Raw genomic sequence first — 21,088 nt, 5'->3', positions numbered from 1 at the left:
AATAGTAATGTACTTTCAAATTGAGAGATCCATTGAGAAGTTGAAGGACAACAAAATACAAACCATGGACAGTACTTACTCTGTGGAAATCTGGGTGGATTATCATTAACATCAGACAGAGAAATATTGACTGTGGTTGTCCCAGCTAATCCTCCCAGCTGTCCACCCATGTCTTTGGCTTGGATAATAACTTCATAATATTCTTTTGCTTCTCTGTCCATATTCATTAGTGCTGTCCTAATTAATCCTATGGAAACCACAGAGAATAACACAGGGAAAAAAATCAATTTATTAAATAACCATGTGTCAAATTAACTGGAGTCAGCCTTGATTTGAAAATACAGGTGGTTCTCGACTCGCAACCAGAACTGAGATCTAAATTTCTGTGGCTAAGTGAGAGTTTTGCCCCATTTTACGACCTTTCTTGCCACAGTTGTTAAGTGAATCACTGCAGTGGAAAAGCTAGTAACCCGGTTGTTAGATGAATCTGGCTTCCCCACTGACTTTGCTTGTCAGAAGGTCACAAAAGGAGATCACGTGACTTTGGGACACTGCAACGGTCATAAATATGTTGTCAAGCGTCTGAATTTTGATCACATGATCATGGGGTCATAACTTTGAAAAATGGTCATAAGTCACATTTTCCAGTGCTGTTGTAACTTTGAATGGTCATTAAATGAACTGTTACAAGTTGAGGACTAAATTTATTGCCTTTTCAAATTATTATTTCAAAAATTTCCAAGAAAGAATGATCTTTTATCAGCAGGGAACTGATTTTGTTGTTATCATTTTTGATTACCCAAAGCAATTGCTATGAAACGTGATCTCAGGAGACAGTGAATCTCTGAGATTATAGCAGGAAATCCTGTTTATTTTTGAAGAATTTAATTTTCAGTAGGAAATGTAAAAAAAACAAAAACCCATTACAAAAAAAAGCTTTCCAGTTAGCATTAAGTGGTAATTACTATTTGAAATATTTCATACTTTCTTCCTTACCTTCTCAGAGATGCAACACACATTTGCATTTTAGCATAATGATTTAATCAAATACTTATTTAATTAACTGTAATCCCATTTATTTTTAAATAAACATTGTATTTCTGATCTGAACCGCATGCGTGTTTGATGCCATTAAAAAGTCAATACATTGTTGTTGGATCCATTTCAGAAATTTTGACAGGATACTCAGGCTGTTATGCAAACAGCGCTTCAAGAACATTAATATGATGCTCCCACACTGCTTAAAGAGATGCTAATGCTTTTCCCCTGGAACCTGGCGAACAATTACGGTAAGCCAATTGCAATTAACAAGTATCTCAAGTGAAACAGGATTTGGACCAGCACAACAGAAGGGCAAATCTGCTCTAGAGAATACAAGAAGATGGTAATACTCATTGAAAATTTTTCCATTTCTAATTAACGTCTGGGTTTGTGGAAATCAGTTTTCTTTTCTGAGAAAGAAAACACGAGCCAGGTTGCTCTAAGAAATCCTGCCAAGATCAACTGCTACTTTTGCTGAATAATGTTGCTCTTGGGTATAGAACAGGAGTCAGAAATCCTTAAGGTCTCCTGGCTGTTTCATGGTCGAACAGGATTTAAATGTAGGTTTACAGATTCACCGATGCTTTTATTTTTTTTAAAAAAAATATTTAAGAATTTATGTAGCTGCCCTTTTTACATCAGTGAAGCTAGATAGCAAACTGTTGTGATTCAGGGTCAGCCTGTGGATTCGGCAGTTGGGTCGGACGACTCAGAGGAGGAGGAGGGGGGTGTTGAAGACCTTGCTGAGGGGGTTGAAGATCTTGCTGATGAGAGCCCTCAGCCAGGCCCCTCCCACTTGGTCACCACGGAGACCCAGCTGTGTGAGCCTGACAGCGTGGATGAAGATGACCCACAGCTGGCCCTGTTCAAGGATGCCCGACGCAGGAGGCAGTCAATTAGGAGTAAACAGAGGAAGGCAATGGGGCTCCTCGGAAGGAGGCACAGAGAAGCCATGCCCTGAACTCTATATAAGGGGAATGTGTGGGAGGGCTGGTTTGCTGAAGGCAACCGCTTGGATAGTTCATGTTTCTTAAAGCTCCTGTTTCTTGGTTTGTCTTGTTCCGTTTGTTTTTGTGGTAATAAATTTGGCAGGCGTAATTCCAGCCTCTTGCCTTCTTGTAAAAGGGGTTGTCCCTGCCTTTTCTGCAGGGCCGGTAGCAGGCTGGTACAGAACACAAACAAAGGATTATATCCAACAACAAAACTAGAAAGCTGTGACAGTAACAACAATAACTAACATAACATATGCCTGGTCCTAAAACTATTAATCCATACAGATCAAACAGAAAATCTACTAATAGGCCTGGTTTAATCTTTCAGCTCCAGGTATGAGGAAACATTCAGGTTTTAATGGCCTACAGAAATATCAAGGCCAGACTGATCTCTTGAGAGATGGGAAGACAATGCTGTTCCACAGAGTAGATGCTGCAACAGAGAAACCACAACCCTTATGTTCCACAAGATGGTATTTCTTGATGAAAGGGACTTGAACTATGCCAATCGTGCAGTTTTGGTGAGATGACCAGAAATGATAGTCCCAAGAGCATCCTGCCCTAATGTCATGGAGGGCTTTACAGGTGACAACCAACTGAATCACATCTGGAAGCAAGTGCAGCTTGGGAAACAAAGGCATTATGCCAGGGCTCTTCAAACTTGGCCCTTTTATGACTTGTGGACTTCCAAATCCCAAAATTCCTCAGCCAGGCACGCTGGCTGAGGAATTCTGTGAATTGAAGTCCACAAGTCATAAAAAGGCCAAGTTTGAAGAGCCCTGCATTATGTGGACTTATCATGAAATTAACCACTTGTGTCACTTGCCTTCTGAAAAAGCTGCTGCTTCTGAAAGCTCTTGAAGGGGCAGGCTCACGTAGAGACTGCATTACAGTAATTACAGCCTGGAAGTGATATGAGTTCTTTTTTAAAATTCTGCTTTTAGATTTTTGCGTACTGGTAACAGTATTAAACTGCTGTTTCATCCATACTATCAGATCTTTGCCTGTCACCTGCCTCTCTCTTCCACCCACCTTGGAAGACATAATAAGCTATTACTTGTAGTGGGAAAATTATATTTCCATAGCTGAAGTAGCCGAAGGACCACTCGGGACGACAGGCTGCTTAACTAGAGGTTTATTTAGAGCAAGACAAAACAGAATAACTCGTCCGGCTTTTATAGCCGGCAGCTGTCAGTGAGGACCAATCAGGAACGTTTCTTTTGGCGCCGCGTCTAACCGGACCAATCCGCGCCGTCTTCTTTTGACAGTTCTTGTTTCCGCATGGCTCGGTGTTTTGACAGCCGCGAGCTGTCAGTGGCTGCGCCTGCGCGGTGCGGGGGGAACTTTGACAGCTGTCAAAGTTCCCGCGTGTTTTCCTGTCAGATTTGTTTTTCCCCTCATTTTACAAACGGAATAACTTGTTTAACTTGTTATTAAAGTTGTTTACACATATAATACAATAGCAATCCCATTTTCTCTGTGTTTCTTTTAACCTTGATTTCCTCACACCTTTACAGTAATTCTGTTGAAGTTTGATACAGCATTTACTCAAGTTAATAATTCTATATCCATTTGCCCTTGCTCCCTAACTAGTCATGTTATTTTGTATCAGTGTGCTCCATACTTTAGAGCTTGGTGCTTTAGTGAAATATGATGGACCACATGGTTAATGACCATTTGTTTTTTTGATGATGAAGCCCAAACTGAGCACGCCATGACAGCTAAGGGGAGAGGCCACATTTGGGGATAATTTTGGATGAAATTACCTGTTCTGGAATCCACAGAGAAGTATGGCTGTCCTTGGAGAACGCTGTAGATTACTCTGGCACTGTTCCCGTAAGTAGGATCATCAGCATCTGTTGCTGTCACTTGGATAACAGAGGTGCCTGAAAAAAACAACAGTGAAGAACCTTGTTAGATTTGGGGAGAGAGGACACGGAGCTCTAACAAGGACCAATGAATTGCAACCTTTCTCTTGAGAAGATGCTCTTTCTGATTCTTAAGAATGCTGCCCTCCTGAGCCATTAGCAGTAACGGGAGTGACAGGCATAAATTTTCACCAGAAAGTAATCTGTAGTGAAACAACATATAAGGCAGGGCTCTTCAAACTTGGCCCTTTTATGACTTGTGGACTTCAACTCCCAGAATTCCTCAGCCAGCGTGGCTGGCTGAGGAATTCTGGGAGTTGAAGTCCACAAGTCATAAAAGGGCCACATTTGAAGACCCCTGATATGAGGTGTGGGTGCTCTGTTAAGAGTTATGTGGATTTTTATTTCTTTTGTTTAAATTTAAATAATTAAAAAATAATTAAAAGGGACAAACTGGAGGAAACCTTCAGAAATGTTTTTACAACCATCTTGTATTTCCCCACTATTTCTAATCCTAGAGGCAAAACAGTGTACTATCAGCATCACAGTCACTTGGGGCTCCGTTAGGCTTCCTGTACTGTCAGCTGATGAAAAATATATCTCAACTAATGCAAAGTGCAATGAAAATGAAGAGGCCACTGACTATATTCATAGAGCAATATAACTTTCCTAATGAAGATACAGAGCTCTTATTTCTAGAGATGATTTGAACTTAATGCTATACAATACGATCTTTTCCTCAAAGTATCCAGCCGGCCATCCTGGCGGGAAAGTTTCAGCAGATCATTCACAAAAAACTAGATTTCGTTCCACAAAGGCCGGTCTTTACAACTGCCATTCTTCTACCCTGCTTGAGCTTTGATTTGCCTGAAATTATGCTCTAGATCAGAGGTCTTCAAACTCGGCCCTTTTATGACTCATGGACTTCAACTCCCAGAATTCCTCAGCCAGGCACACTGGCTGAGGAATTCTGGGAATTGAAGTCCATGAGTCATAAAAGGGCCGAGTTTGAAGACCCCTGCTCTAGATTGTACATCTCGTTTTTATTCTTTCTTCTGCCTGGTTGTGTTGTGTCTAAGGTGTTGGACTAGATATGGGGAGATTTGCAAAAAGTTCACTGGATCCAACCTGCGGTTGGAAAAAAAATAAGAACAGGAAATATTATGTGTGATACCTCACGCTCTTAAATGAAAGCTGAGAAATAAGACAAACAAACAAACAAACCCAACTGTTTTTGTCAAAGAGATGGGATAAAGCAAATATTTAATCAAGTATGATTCAACACATATTAAGCGCTTTAAGCTTTCCTTACCCACTGGTGACATTTCAGGAACTGAGGCAACATATGGTCCATCTAGGAATTTGGGTTCATTATCATTGATATCTTGGATTTTGATGATAAATTCAGATTCTGGTTCCATTGGTCTGCCTGTTCGTCTGTCCAAGGCTTGAGCCCTTAAGGTATACTGAGACCTTTCTTCTCGATCTAGTCTCTGAATGGCATGGATATCCCCAGTGGTGTCATCAATAGTAAAAACAATTCCTGCTCCTTCTCCCGAAAGAATATATTTGATTGATCCATCTCCTCTGTCCATATCAGAATGGAGCTACAAAAAGTAACGAAATAAAATTGGTTGCATAGTACTCATTCATGAAGAGTTATTTAATGAATCTGCTTCAGGATCTTTGTAAACATATGGTAGAAAAGGACCAGCAAGCTTCAATATTTTAATTTTGGCCATCATTGTTATGATTGGTCGCACAGATGTTTAGACTGGATCTGTCATTTTTACCCACCCATCGAGTCCTTCCAAAGGACCTGTGATAGGCAGGTAGGGTTGATTTATGGTGTTAAAGGTATCTTTGCTGGATGTAAGCTGTTCCAAGTAAAGCTGCCTTTTGTTGTTGTTGTTATTATATCATCATCATCATCATCATCATCATCATCATCATCATCAACAGAAACAGCTTTATGGCATTTGCTTTAGTTGACAAACTGTTCCTGTTCCACATTCCACTGATTCTTAATAATGCAAACTGACATATTGTAAATAGTATTTTATAACTGGAGAACTAAATTTACTCAGAATGAGATGTATATTCAGGTTCTCTGAGTTAATATGTCAGAATTAGTAGAAGAGGGAGAAAGAAGAGACATTCATAGCAAACATTAAGTATTCAGATTTATGATTATTCTCAGTGTTTGAGTATAGAACAGAGAATAAATTAAACAGTAATTTTCATAGACTTGTCCTGATATGGAACTGACTGAAAAAATACAAATAACTTAGAAATTTGAAAGTCCAAAAACCAACTGCTGTTCAAGAGCAAATGAGGCAGGAAAAAGTTACCAACTCTTATTGGGTGTGAGATAAAAAAAATAATCTGTGCTTGTCCTTACCAAATAAACAATATCAAAAATATACATTACAGATTTTGCTTATTGCATTACTCTCATGCCATATCTCCTCCAAACTGCGAAGTTTTTGTATAAACTGCAAGCTTTTTGGACGACTAGGTGCCTTCTTATGTGATGCTGAAAATGGCATGTCCCTTAATGGTAGCCAAAGCCCTCTGCCATCTGGCAATCTTCCATCATCCTCTGCAAATATAGTTGCTATGAATGATTGCAACTGCTGTCCAAAAAAGCACACTGAAGCTGTCAGGCTGACCAAGTTTGCGGTAGCATAACTATGAAATGTAACTGAAGGGGTGAGCTATAAATAAGAGCTGGCATGATTCTACGGAACAAGATGTGATGGGGGACACTCAGAACAGGGAACGCATTAAATGAATGGCTGTTATTAATTCCTACAGAGGACAGCAATATACAGTATTTAGGAAAAATACTGTAAAAGAGGCGAAAAAAAACAGCCTACCTTTTTGAATGGATGACTTAATTATCACTAACAGAGATCCCATAGAGAAGAAGCAAAAGGCTTCCAGCTCCCCTGGAAGTCTAACACACACACACACACATACACGGACACACACACGGACACACACAAACACACAGAGACATATTTGCTTCTAAAAGAGTGATGCTGACTAAATTCCATCCAAAGCAGTTGCTTCTTTGCATTATTTTTTTCCAGAACCTGAAGACCATTCGGTACGGGACATAATAAAATTTATGAATGCATATCCTTTCCTATTATATCTCTATCTCTGTCTCTAGTTATAGCTCTGTGCATTTATTTTATCTAATTTATTTAAATTGTATTTCAATATGTAAAATAGATTCAAGTTATTTGCACATCATTTTCACTGCAAATAAAGAATGGGCTGATTATGATAGCTATTAATTTGGAAGAGCTGACAGATACGCTGGATCCATCTGATCATACTGTACATACAAATATTTCCAGGGAGTACATGAACACAACACAAAAATTATTTTGAAAGAACTGTAAAATATACAAGAATAAACAGAGGTTAAAAAAGTAAATGCACATATCCCCATGCCACCCCCCTACCCCTATCTTAATTACAGTAAAACAATAAAAAAGGTAAAGGTTCCCCCGCACATGTGTGCTAGTCGTTTCCTACTCTAGGGGCCGGTGCTCATCTCCGTTTCAAAGCCGAAGAGCCAGCGCTTGTCCGAGGACATCTCCGTGGTCATGTGGCCGGCATGACTAGACGCCAAAGGCGCACGGAACGCTGTTACCTTCCCACCGTAGTGGTCCCTATTTTTCTACTTGCATTTTTACGTGCTTTCGAACTGCTAGGTTGGCAGAAGCTGGGACGAGTAACAGGCGCTCACTCTGTTACGCGGCACTCGGGATTCGACCCGCCAAACTGCCGACCTTCTGATCGACAAGCTCAGCGTCCTAACCCACTGAGCCACCGCGTCCCTTTACAGTAAAACAATACAGGATGGTAAAAAAGCTTAGGAATATCAAATTGTCTTTGCTTGGCACTAAGGGAATAGCAGAATGGGAAGGTAGAGAACCTTCTTAAGGGAAATATTTCAGCAATATGACATGACTCCGAAAGATTGTTATCTAACTACTGGTTATCATATCTCTTGAGGCATCTAAATACCATATAGAAGAAGCTCTGAAGTCTGCCTCAAGGAAAGGACAGGCAAAGGGTGATGTGGATTTGGAAAAGTTCTTGATCTACAATGGCCTTGATGGTGAAGGAAAAACAAAGCACTGGAGTTAGGAAAAAGCATTAAAATTTCCCACATTACTGTCCTTTCCCTTTCCCTATAACTCTGAACTGCAATTACCTAGTGAATCATAAAAATATACACAAGAAATAAATCATTAAAAAAAACAAAGCTACTGTGCAGCAGTCTACATACTTCATCCAAAGCAATTGCTTCTTTGTATTGTAACATCAAAGGGACGTGGTGGCTCAGTGGGTTAGGACGCTGAGCTTGTCGATCGGAAGGTCGGCAGTTTGGCGGGTCGAATCCTGAGTGCCGCGTAACAGAGTGAGCGCCTGTTACTCATCCCAGCTTCTGCCAACCTAGCAGTTCGAAAGCACGTAAAAATGCAAGTAGAAAAATAGGGACCACTACGGTGGGAAGGTAACAGCGTTCCGTGCGCCTTTGGCGTCTAGTCATGCCGGCCACATGACCATGGAGACGTCCTCGGACAAGCTCTGGCTCTTCGGCTTTGAAACGGAGATGAGCACCGGCCCCTAGAGTCGGAAACGACTAGCACGCATGTGCGGGGGAACCTTTACCTTTACCTATTGTAACATCCCACTCCTAATCAGTGTTTCCTAGTTATCAAAATTAAATCTAAAGTACAAAAATAACAACGTGGCAGTGAATTTATTTCACAGAATATAGTTAAGCCAAGAAGAAATGATAAAGTTATAATGCAGACATTATTTAAAAAAAACACGAGATAAGGTAAATACAATTGTTTGGGACATCTTTATGTACTTGCACACTGCTACAGATGATAATACATGATAAAGTGTTAAAGGCAGCTAACGAATTAACACATTGCACAGTAATTAATTAGTTCAAGTAACCTTTGATAATCTGGGAGGCGAAAACATAGATCAGCAAAATAAAGTACCATTATCTTTTACAAAAACAAGAACAATTCAATTAATAACATGCCTACTGTTTCCTTGGAAAAATAGTTAAATAAATATTAAACATACACAGCTTGATTAAAAAGCTTGTGGAACTATAATTAGTAACAGAAGACTTAATAGACATTTTGTTTCTCTTTCCAGAGTTTACATGTATTGATAGGAAAAAAAAAGTTGAAAAACAAGGAGTAAACTCTGCTCCTTTTTATTGAAATTAGAAGTTGTCTAGTGATGTCCCCAAAGGAAGAGACATTTGCATATTAAATTGCCTTGGCCACAATAACCTCATACCCTTAGTTGGGTTTTACAAATTCTTGCTTTAAACCTATTTGATAAGTATAAAAAAAATACAAATGCAGCCCCCTAAGTCAGGAATCCCCAATCCCCAGTCTGTGGACCAGTACCGGGCCACAGCAGGCCAGCAACCGGTCCGCACAAACAAGCAAAGCCCCATCCGCAGGATGCAGCCGGCAGACAAAACAACGCCCCCTCTGGTCCGCGGAAAAATCTCTCTCCACATAACTGTTCCTTGGTGCCCAAAAGGTTGGGGACCTCTCCCTATTCATGAATAGGGAGCTGAAAACCTTAGGGCAGGAATGATGTTAGACAAAAACACAGCACATTGTAACATGTCATTATAATGGCATGGGTCCGGAATACCTTGGGGAGCACCTGCAGCCGGCGTCAACTTCCCTCCGCCCAGTACGCTCCCACAGAGAGGGCCTCCTCAGGGTGCCACCGGTCAAAGAATGCCGACTGGTGGCCCCCAGGGGGAGGGCGTTCTCTGTGGGTGCACCGGATTTATGGAACCATCTTCCGGTTGAGCTCCGGATGGCGCCCGATCTCCGCTCCTTCCGGCGCGATCTTAAAACCCATCTCTTTAAACAAGCTGGCCTGGCCTGATAGGATGGGGTGGGATTTTTAATTAATGAATTTTAATCTTAAATTTGTATTAATTTTATGGGCATTGTTTAATTATGTTTTAATAATCTTAGTTTTTGTATCTATTTTTTTATGTATTGCCCTGTTCACCGCCCTGAGTCCCTAGGGAGAAGGGCGGTATATAAATTAAATTAATAAAATAAATAAATAAATAAATAAATTGTTGATACAAATTATGCATTAAAGCCGGGGTCCCCAATCCCTGAACCATGGTCTAATACTGGGCCGTGAGCCATTCGGAACGAGGCTGTGGAAGTGGAAGGTGAGCGTGTGCGTGCATCCCCACTTTAGCAAGCAGCAGGCGAGCATGCACGCTCCATTTACATGGGCGGCAGGCGTGCGTGCCCGCCCTCACAAATGAAGCTGCATTTTGCACACCTGCTGGCCACTTGCGTGAAGCCAGCCCCTCTCCCTCCCGCCAGTCTACAAAGCCAGAAAGGTAGGAGAGCTCTGCACTAAAGCACTATAATGCTGCAAAATAAACTAAAAAAAAGCTCCCTCCCTCCCCATCTTCTCCACCCTTCCTGCTTCTCATTTGAGTGAATCATTTTGGAACAGTTGGGTTGTTGAGTAAATATTTTATGTATTTAAAATATTTACATAGTCAGCCATCTTATAATAAGCTCTGGATGGCTCCCAATCAAAATTTGAAACATGCATCTTGCCTGTGCTACTATGCACCTGCAAAACTCTATCCTGGAAAAAAAATCTGAACTCCATAAAATACTTTTAAAACCAAATACCATTAAAAAAAACCCAAAGATATTTTGGTTACTGTATAAATATTTCTGTGGAATGGGGTGAGTGAAGAAACAGCTAAAGATGCAGCACAAGGAAAGTCTAAGTGGGAATGAAGATTTCCCCCCCCCCTTTTTCTAGAACTACACATTTCCCAATGAGACCAGTTCTTTCACGTTAGTAGTTATCATTTCAACATCTCTGAACACAGTCTTCCCAGAACAGAATCTGCTTATCTGCTACAGACTTCTAGAGAAGCCTTGTTGAAGGTCCTTGCTCTTTGTAAAATAAATAGGGGATGGACCAATTAATATACCTTCTCAAGAATGATCTTTTAGCTATTAGTTATTTGGTGAACCATCAAATGTAGCAGTAGTTGCTGTTGCTATATTATTTGTGTTGATATTACATATTAAATAGTTCACTGCCCAGAATGTCTGTATAGCTAGATTGCTAAATAATCACTGTATGTGAGCAAGATATCCCCTTTTGCTTAGGCTATAAGCAAAAGCCGGTGAAAAGTCTAAAAGGAAATACTGTTTGGCTATCTCCTGGGCCTTTACTGTTGAGACACTTGACTAATGTCACAGAGATAGATAAAATCAAACTTTATTTAAAAAGGACAGAGAAAGAATATAAATATCCCCTTTTGGGTAGCATGTAAAAACATTCAGTGGAAAAGGATATAAACCAGGGATCTTCAAACTTGGCCCTTTTATGACTTGTGGACTTCAACTCCCAGAATTTCTCAGCCAGGCACACTGGGTGAGGAATTCTGGGAGTTGAAGTCCACAAGTCATAAAAGGACCAAGTTTGAAGACCCCTGATATAAACAATACAGAGCTGTTCAATAGACAGACCGTATCAAAAGAAACTCCAGTAGAAAAATGTGTAGAATCTAATTCTTGGAGCTGTTCGCAGGATAATAGATATGCTATTAATATAGAAGGAACTCTGATGTAAAGACTTGCTAATTTGCTTAAAACACACAAGGACTGAAAATGTGTAGAGATCATAATAATTGGAAACAACAGATTAGTATTTATCTAATCATATTTGGTTCATCCTCTTCTTCCAATGGTCTAAGGTTCTCTTTTGTCATTTTATCTCTCATTATTTCTCAGAGAACCAAGGGAGAGAGCCCATTCAGGCGCAATCCAATCTCTGACCATCATTGTGCCCTCATTCCAGGCAATGGCTATATGGCCTCAAAAGAACCTTGCATCACAGCCTTAAGAGCATCCCCAGATTCCCTCTGAACCCACTTTTTGCAGTGAGGAAAGACTACAGAGGACTTCAAAATTGACAAACAGTGAACTGACCCATGACAAAGGATTAATAGTTAGCATCCCCCAACTCCAGATATCATCGTCACTACCCTGGTACAAAAGCAAGTCTAATGTGTGACTATTTCTTTGAAGCCAGGATTTTAATAATGTATGGTTATGGTTGCCCTGATGCTATGGACTCCCAGGCTGCCTCTGACTGCACACTCATGATTAAAGGAAAATGAAAATATACAGAATGAACATCTGGGCAATTCTGTTGCTAGCCAGCCAGAGTGGAGAAGAGCTTTCTTTCAAGAAAAGGCATATACAGTCTCTTTCCTTTTCTGCCCCCAGACTGAGGGGCTGGCTGAGGATTTCTGGGAACTGAAGTCCACAAGTCTTAAAAGTTATCAAGGTTGCAGACCCCTGGTTTAGCCTATAGCCCACTTCTACCTGCTGCTCTGCGCTGGCTTATGGAAATGCCTAAATTACCTGAGCTGACAATTGGATCAGCTTGATGCTGACGTCTCTCACCCTGATTACTATGAGCATTTAAAATCCCAGATTACATCAGACTTTTTCAGAAACAGTGTAAGTCTACGTTCAGTGATCTCTGAATATAAATAGCTGCGATTGAGAAAAAATATTTTAAACCCCCCAATGTTTTTGTATTGCTAAGGATAATTTTAATATGTATTAATTTTATGGGCATAATGTTTAATGGCTTTTTAATATTTGTATTCTATTTTTATTGTGTATTGCCCTGTTTACCGCCCTGAGTCCTTCGGGAGAAGGGCGGTATACAAATTAAATTATTAAATTAAATTTAAATAAATGATGAATGTAAAAGGCGGGCCTTAGACTCAAATCTTAACTTGATTCAACCCTCTAAAATTGCTGGGCTTTCCATTAATTATGACTAAAAAGACAACAAATGGCAACTGCTTTTGTTTTCTCCTGTGCAATACTGCATCTATTTAATCAATTTTTCAGCCCACATTCAATTAAAGGTACTCTAAAAGTGAACTAAATGTGCAGAATTATAGCCTCTCATGAATTGCAACACATGCCAAATTGAATACAAAACATGCTTTTTTTTCTTTCTTCAGAGAGATTTGCCAATAACATTTTATTTCTTGGCAGAATTGAAAATAATGTTCAAGCACAGTTGACTCTTCTGAGGGGATAAATCTGCCAGGTATCAGATGATCAGGTTCAAGGCTATCCTGATTAATGAAAAATGTTGCAAGATAAATGTCCAAAAAGGAATGCAAGAAAGAAAGAAAGAAATGCAAGAAAGAAATGAAAGAAAGAAAGAAAGATATAGAGGTGATTCACAGTAGAATTTTAAAAATAAACACACCAAATGGCCTGCTGTGATACTCTTCATCTTCAATTCACTAGTGACTCTTTGATGAATGTATGAAAAGTCTTCAGCACTGTGGCCCTCAGGCTAATGAATTAATCCTCAGACAGCTCTCGTGATGATTTGCAACCTTTGAACTAAAAAGATAGAACCTAGAATTGTATCTCTTCTTTTTCTACAAATGGTCACATCTGTTTTATGCAAGTAATGACACCTCTAAACTCTCTCTGGTGGTTCTAATCCAGATGCAGCTACCTACAGTATATCTATAACTTGCTATATAAAAATGGTCTCATTTCTTTAATTAGGACCCCTTTCGTACAATGAACTGGTAGAGGAAAGTACATCAAATTGAATCTACAATGGCTGCCAAAAAGTTGGAAGTAGAAAGTATTTAAACATACAGGCCTTCAATTTGGAGATCACCTGCAAAGCATGACCAGTGGTTTATCAGTTACAATACCCTCAGATGGCATATGTGGAACCCTACCACCAAAATAGAATTGTCCCAAATCTCAACAGTCACGATCACATCAAGTGTTTTTTTTTCAGGATGAGGAAGCTTAAATTGTATAAGGTTTGGTGATCTCATGAGAATACTTTTTCAAAATGTTTTCCGGATTTGGAGAGTCCCCATGCCATCATACAAAATTATAGGATATCAAGCACCTGAAAGGACTGCTGATTGCTGATATTATTCCACAGCCCTTTTCTTAAAAAAGAATCTTTATGGTAATACTGAAATGTACTCCAATATGTTGTGACAAATATGAAAGCATTTTTAGCTCTGTCAAAAGGTTTCCTATAACCCGCCCTATGTTTTTTCCTATCTTTCTCCACTAAGTACTGATATACTCTTTCTGATATTTTTAAGCAACTCAATCTTTTAAAAACCATTGGATTTCCTTAGAACTTCCAGTCTATTACTGGTTTATAGGAAGAGTTATAATACAGCCAGTGTTAGTAACAAATCCTCATACTTGTGCTACTGATACGTAAATAAGATGCTTCTGATTTCGTGATTTAATTTTCTTCCTGGTCAGGGAATTAATGTTCTTATGAATGTGACCCTAAACTACTTTAAAAGTCAAAGCTAAACTTCACTCATATTCAGCATGAATTCATTTTGTTCCATTCACTCCTGACCTTCATTATCTCCTATATCTGTGTCTAATATCACTGACAGGTAGACTTTTATTGTACTAATAAGTTGCCACAGATTCTGCACATATAAGCCCCTTAAAAGCTTTATGCCTTCTTTATCAAAACTATTTAGTATAACATAGGTTACCTAAGTTATGTTGTCAGTTATAATCCAGAATTAGACCAGATTTAACTTTCTGGTACCACTAACATGTGAGGCACCATAGCCAACAGGATTTAAATAGCAGTGCAGGTGAAATGGTGTTAGGGATTATAGCACAGAAAAAGGCTAAGTGTGTTTGCTGCAAACAAAAGACAAATTTCACACAGCTGAGTGTAGATCCTGATGGAATAAAATTGATTTTCACCTCAATATATATTTGCATGCAGATACCTACAAATGGGAAGAAAACTTACGGTTGCCTTCCAAAATTTATACCATCTAGAAAATTAGTTTTTATAACAATTTAGATACCACAAAAATTCTATTTTAAATTTATGTGTGAATACATATACCAGACATATGTATAGCTTGTTGTGACCCCTAAAACACTGAAACAAAGAGCTCATGTTCATCTGCTGACTTAGAAGAAAAATCAGTTTAAAATCAATAAGACTATTTAGGAAGCAATTTGGGAAGAGAATATGCCCCATTAAGGAATTTAAATAGCATTGTTGTATTTTATCATAATGTCTTAAAATATTGTTTCTTAGGTTTGGGTGAAAATAAATTAAAGGTTTTGCAAGATGTGTAGTTTTTGGGAAACTGACCTTTGCAATGCATGATAATGAATGTTTCTATGCATGCTTGTTACAGCATGTGAGCACTGTGAATGAGTATTAAAAAAGTTTTATTTCATAATAGCATTCTTATCTCACTGCCTGCACATCACACAAATACACAGTCAAGGTTGGAATATATTTCTGATAGCTGATCTCTTTGATTTTGAAAAATTTAGTAGAGCAGGATCCATCTTCCACCTTTCTAGCACCCCTTTCTCAATTACATATGAATTGACTCAGACCACTAATCCATGTAATCCCGTACCCTCTACTTTGATTGGCTACAGCTCCCCCAGGCTTTCCTTTCCAACCTCTTTCAACTGGAAATGCTACTCAAGAAATCTTGGATCTGAAACAATACTCTAAGGAAATAATTGAAGTATTCACATGCAACTTCCCTAAAATGTTTATTTTACGTGTGGGAAGTCCACACTTAAGAAATGATTTATAGTTTACTCTGAAGGATTTTTAAAGCTCTAAGGCAGGGGTGTCAAACTGCCGGCCCATGGGCCGGAGAGTCACGGAGAAACCGCGCCCATCCCATTTTCGGCAATGGGAAAAAGTTCTGATACATTGCGTGATGTCACGTGACGTCGTGAGTTTGACATGCCTGCTCTAAGGAATCACCTGTGAGCTGGCTTGTGACTGTGATAATGATCTCCAGTTTATGACACAGTTAATTTGATCCAGTTCAGACTAGAGACTAAGGTAGCTGGCTAGAAAATGGGAGACTGAGAGTTCTAGTCCTTCCTTAACCATGGGATACAATTGGGATACAAATAAATAAAATAAATGTCCTTTCAGAATGGAGATACCAATTTATTGAAGTTATGATGGGAACAAAAATCTCACAGGTTATTCTTAAAACTCACAGGCATATCTTAAGTTGTTTTCTATATCCTGTGTTTTTTTGAATTAACATCATATGAATAAGCAATGCTTTTTAGTGAAGAGACTCACTCCATTATGTGTTAAAATACAGAGCAAATATGACATGATTGCTTTGGAAAATACCAGGATCATATTGTAAAATGACCAAAACACATTGTTTAATGGTGTTCTGCTATTATGTGAGCAGAATACTGGAATTACAAAAGTGATACAAATGTTTTTTTAACCAGACAACTTTGGAAACAAGCAACTTATTCTTCTATGTCTCAGAATAAGAGGCTAAAACTGAAGCTGATTGGCAGTGATATGAACTAGTTGGGAAGAGTCACACTTCCCAATAACAACATACTTCTAGCAATGGTTACAAATCACATTTCCCAGGATTGGCATATTTGCAAGATGCCCCTACTGCAAAGAAGATAGCTCAATTCCACACAAATTAGTAGTGATTGCATGTTTTATCAGCCTGCAAAATAATTGGCTGCAAAGGCCCTTGGAAAGCTCCCATTTTGTACATCAAAAACTAGATTGCTAAAATAATTCTTTTCAAACCTCGCTATGAACTAATTTGCTTCATAACTCCCAGAGTTGGTTGCAAATAAACTCTTAATTATTGAGTAGCCTATACAGTCCCCACATATAATGACACATTTTGGGGCAGTTTCAAAATGCATTTAAAAATACTGACAGAAAACAAAAACAAGTATTTTAAGAGAAAGTGCAGTTTCAAATGTAGATTTAACTATAATGTAAATTTTAATGGCAGATAAAAATAACTGCAGGTTGATAAAAAAACCAGGATAAGATATTATGAGTAAATACATGTGAAAGTGACCCAAACTAGAAATCCTAACCATTCCCAATTAGTACTTTCTACATATGATGAAGATCTAACCTCCATATTTCGTACTTAGTATTGTTTGTAGGAATTGTAATCCAGCATGTCAGGAAGACACTTGGTTTGGAAAAGCTGACTTACCCAGATAGAGCAGCAATTCCTAGGGGTTGTAACCTCAATGGAAGTTATTCTCAAATTGCCTGATTCAGGGCAGGATTAAGTTTTTTGTAGGCTATAACTGTCTGTCTGTCTGTCTGTCTGTCTGTCTGTCTGTCTGTCTGTCTGTCTGTCTGTCTATCTATCTATCTATCTATCTATCTATCTATCTATCTATCTATCTATCTATCTATCTATCTATCTATCTATCTATCTATCTATCATCTATCTATTCTTTTAACTAAGTTAATATATCCCAATCAGATTGGCTTTTGGATATATAAGCAGGGCTTTTTTTCTCATAGAACACTCAGAACGGAGTTCCGGCACCTTTTTTGGATGGAACCTTATAGGGTAGGCAAGGCAGGTTGTATAACATGTGTGAGTTCCGGCACCTTTTTCTTTTACAAAAAAAACACTTTATATAAGAAACAGTATCAGATATTCTTTGAATGCTATTGACAATGAGGAAAACAAGAAAATGGTTATGATTTTTCTTGTTGTGAAACTGTCTTTGATAATTTGGAATGGCCTTTTATATTCACAGTACTGAATATACTGATGGACTGTATGGATTTTCTTGCATAGGGCATGGCATTTAGAAAGAACAAGAAGCAAAACCGGCTCCCTTTTTCCTTCCTTTTTCTTTCTGGATATTACAAAAAAAAAAGTTTTCCCCCAAGAAACAAACTGGGAAAATAAGTACTAAATATTTATGCAGATGAAGTTGCACTTACAATTATTCATCCAAGGGATTCTTTAGAATTAATAAGGAATATGGTTTGGTATAAGGATATTGAATTAATTACTAACAACAACATTGAAATGGAGTTTCCCTAAAGAAGAGCAACATTTGCAGATTCAATATTACTGTTAAATCAATTAAGTACTTGAGAAGTTATTTAATAACAACAATGAATATTGTAAAACAAAAATGACTTCCAGACTTAGGAAAATAGAATTAAAATTACATTAAATTTATTAAACATATATTAAAATTGTCCTGGAAGAACAGCAGCAGTAAAAAATGGGTTTTTACCAAATCTCAATTTTCTATTTGTGGTACCAAATCTCATACAATACTACCAATCCAGGTTCTAACTTAAATCACAGACTGGAGTTTTTAATTTTATCTTTAAGTTACTTCTACTGAGAGAGCAGGACTTCCAGACAGCTTGCATAATTATCTTTAATTTATACAAGTAGAAATGGATAAAAAAACTATAATACATTATTCAGTCAAAAGCAGCAGATTAAAAATATGGAATAAACACAGAAAAAGAATGACCCCAGATTCATTGACCCTGCCTCAATGTTAAATATTTATCTAATGAAGGCAAAAATACAAAAATGTAATCAGTGGAGAGAAAATAATTTATACAGGATTATGAGTACCTAATTCTTAATAAGACAAAGATGACACCCTTTAAGACTCTCTCTTCACAATGGTCAGAATCATCTTCAAATAAGCAGTATAGTTCAAAAGGAATTGCAAAAATAGGGCAGAATACTTAGACTGAATATGACTTGTAACACAGAACTCTGAAAACTTTCCAGAGCTTGTTTACAAGCAGATACTGTAATATTATACAGAAATTAAACAAGTTAAAGAGCGCAAGATTAAATAGATGCAGAACTTAAACAGTATAACTGATATGGAATAATGGGAATATCATGAATTTAAGCAAACCCTAATACTTAAAGGTAGGGACGCGGTGGCTCAGTGGGTTAGGACGCTGAGCTTGTCGATCGGAAGGTCGGCAGTTTGGCGGGTCGAATCCTGAGTGCCGCGTAGCAGAGTGAGCGCCTGTTACTCGTCCCAGCTTCTGCCCACCTAGCAGTTCGAAAGCACATAAAAATGCAAGTAGAAAAATAGGGACCACTACGGTGGGAAGGTAACAGCGTTCCGTGCGCCTTTGGCGTCTAGTCATGCCGGCCACATGACCACGGAGATGTCCTTGGACAAGCGCTGGCTCTTCGGCTATGAAACGGAGATGAGCACCGGCCCCTAGAGTCGGAAACGACTAGCACACATGTGCGGGGGAACCTTTACCTTTACCTTTAATACTTAAAGAAAATTGGGTACAAGATGTTTTACTATTAGTAAATTATGTCAGTGCTGATAGATAAAATAGACAATTCATTTTCTAAAAATTAATAATCTGATTGGATCAACCATTCCTATTCAGCAACAATATTGTAAATAAAAACTAACTTAAAATCCTGGGTGAATTACATTATTTGGAAAACATATCCGATGCAAAAGGCTTAAACAATATGATTCATTTCCTCTTCTTTTACTATCTGGGATCATCTATTGCATTCCAATATGATAAAGAACCTATCATATTAGAATGCAAATAGATGATCCCAAATTTGTTGTGATTTGTTGCTTGTTATCATTTAGGAATGTACAATGTTGTGAAATCAACAAATAGGTAAGAGAGAAAATTAATTCCTGCTTTCAACTGCAATTAATATGATTTTGATTTCACTTCAGCCTTTGCTACAGATACTTGGGCAATGGTTGGAAATAAGTTGTGAATACAGAAGCAGTTCTCGCTCAAAGACTTTTTCACAAGGAAGCCAAAATAAGCCATTGTAATCTCTCTTTGTCCCCAATGTCTCTCTATCAATTTGTACCAGTCTGTGCACGGACACTGAAGCAGTTCAAATAAATGCTGGCAGAGATTTTGTTAGGAAGATGTCAATTACAGCTGATAATTGTCAGTGCTGATCTTTAGGAAAAAGGCAAATCACTGATAGTCTTTCAACACAGCCAGTTCAGGATGACATGGAACAGGAAGCTCTCAGATATCCACAAATATATATTTTGCTGGAGAACATAACACAAATCCTATATTCTCCTCTCTCTCTCTCTCAACTTAAAAAAAACCTCTTTTGTGAAATTCACAACTAACGTTATAATTTTCTTTAAAACATTAACCATCTCATGATTATAGTAGATCTCTGATTCCCCATCCCACATAGAGCTCCTTACCTTCCCAACGTACAAAGGATCTGTTCCCGTGTATTCTTCCAGAACAAAGAACTGGTTCCACACCCAACTCCTCTTCATTCGTTGATGAAGAAGCAAGTTGTCTGAGAGACTTTGCCCTTGGCCTTTGCTGGAAGGTCTGCTAGTTCCAGATAATACAGTCGTAATGAGGTTCATCATAAAGCAAAAACTGAGTCCAAACCATTTCTTTGCATTGTCCATTCTGCTGGATGTCCGCATTGTCATATGAGGATTGTCCTCTAAAGAATCCAATAGATAGGTCTGTGAAACTTCCAAATAAAGCTTTTCAGTGATATTGGGCAAGCACGTTAGCGGAGAATAATATCCTGTAAAGTTAAAGAAGATCTACTATCAGCTTTTTGAAAAAAAAACCCTCTAAAAAAAAGAAAAAGAAAGCTGAGCCATAGACTATTTGATCTCCCTCATAAAAATGTAGGCCTGTTGCATATAAAGGAAGCTCCTCATTTGAAGGTAATAATTGACTAGCTAGAGAGAAAGACCTTGCTAGGAGAACTGTTGGATTTTACTGTATTATTAATTGATATTTTCTTTGGAAATATTTATGACCAAATGTCTTTGATAGTACTTACAAGGAGAGAAATTCTGTTCATATAAATTATAATTCATAACTAATATCTATGCAATGGTTTCTCTTTCTTTCCCTCTCTTCATTTGACTTCTGCAACATTTTCTTTGTCACCTAGAACATTTTTTTGATTGGATATATTATAACACTTTGATTTAAATTTAGCAGCTGCTATCTATTTTTCACTTTCATTATTTTTTTAGTAGCCAACCTTCAAATGCTTTAAGCCAGCTTCACATTTTTCCTTGCTTTTTGAAAAACTAGTGACTAATGCAACGTTTCCGGAGTTTTGAATGGTTGGTTAATCATTATATTATCCCCCAAAAGTTGTCCTAATACTAATAGATGTATGTCCCAATACTTCCAATGCATATAGTTGTGAGCATGGACATTAGTGAG

The 21,088-nt window shown here is 38.2% G+C and overlaps 1 protein-coding gene across 1 annotated transcript in view; it reads right to left on the bottom strand.

Annotated features, from left to right (window-relative positions):
* CDH20 (cadherin 20) overlaps positions 1 to 20,611 on the bottom strand; it is a gene marked incomplete at its 3' end in the record, with an annotated part of 44,541 nt that extends 23,930 nt beyond the window's left edge. The window contains exons 1-4 of the mRNA XM_081326001.1: positions 20,086 to 20,611; positions 5,214 to 5,508; positions 3,800 to 3,919; positions 80 to 247 (exon numbers count right to left, since the gene is read on the bottom strand). Coding sequence (XP_081182127.1) covers positions 80 to 247; positions 3,800 to 3,919; positions 5,214 to 5,508; positions 20,086 to 20,328 — 826 coding nt within the window. The 5' untranslated portion in view covers positions 20,329 to 20,611. The remainder of the gene's footprint in view (positions 1 to 79; positions 248 to 3,799; positions 3,920 to 5,213; positions 5,509 to 20,085) is intronic.
* Positions 20,612 to 21,088: the final 477 nt, after the last annotated feature.

Source organism: Vipera berus (assembly GCF_964194415.1).
Source record: "Vipera berus genome assembly, chromosome: 3".
Lineage (NCBI taxonomy): Eukaryota > Metazoa > Chordata > Lepidosauria > Squamata > Viperidae > Vipera > Vipera berus.
This window is presented reverse-complemented; position numbering and strand designations above follow the sequence as displayed.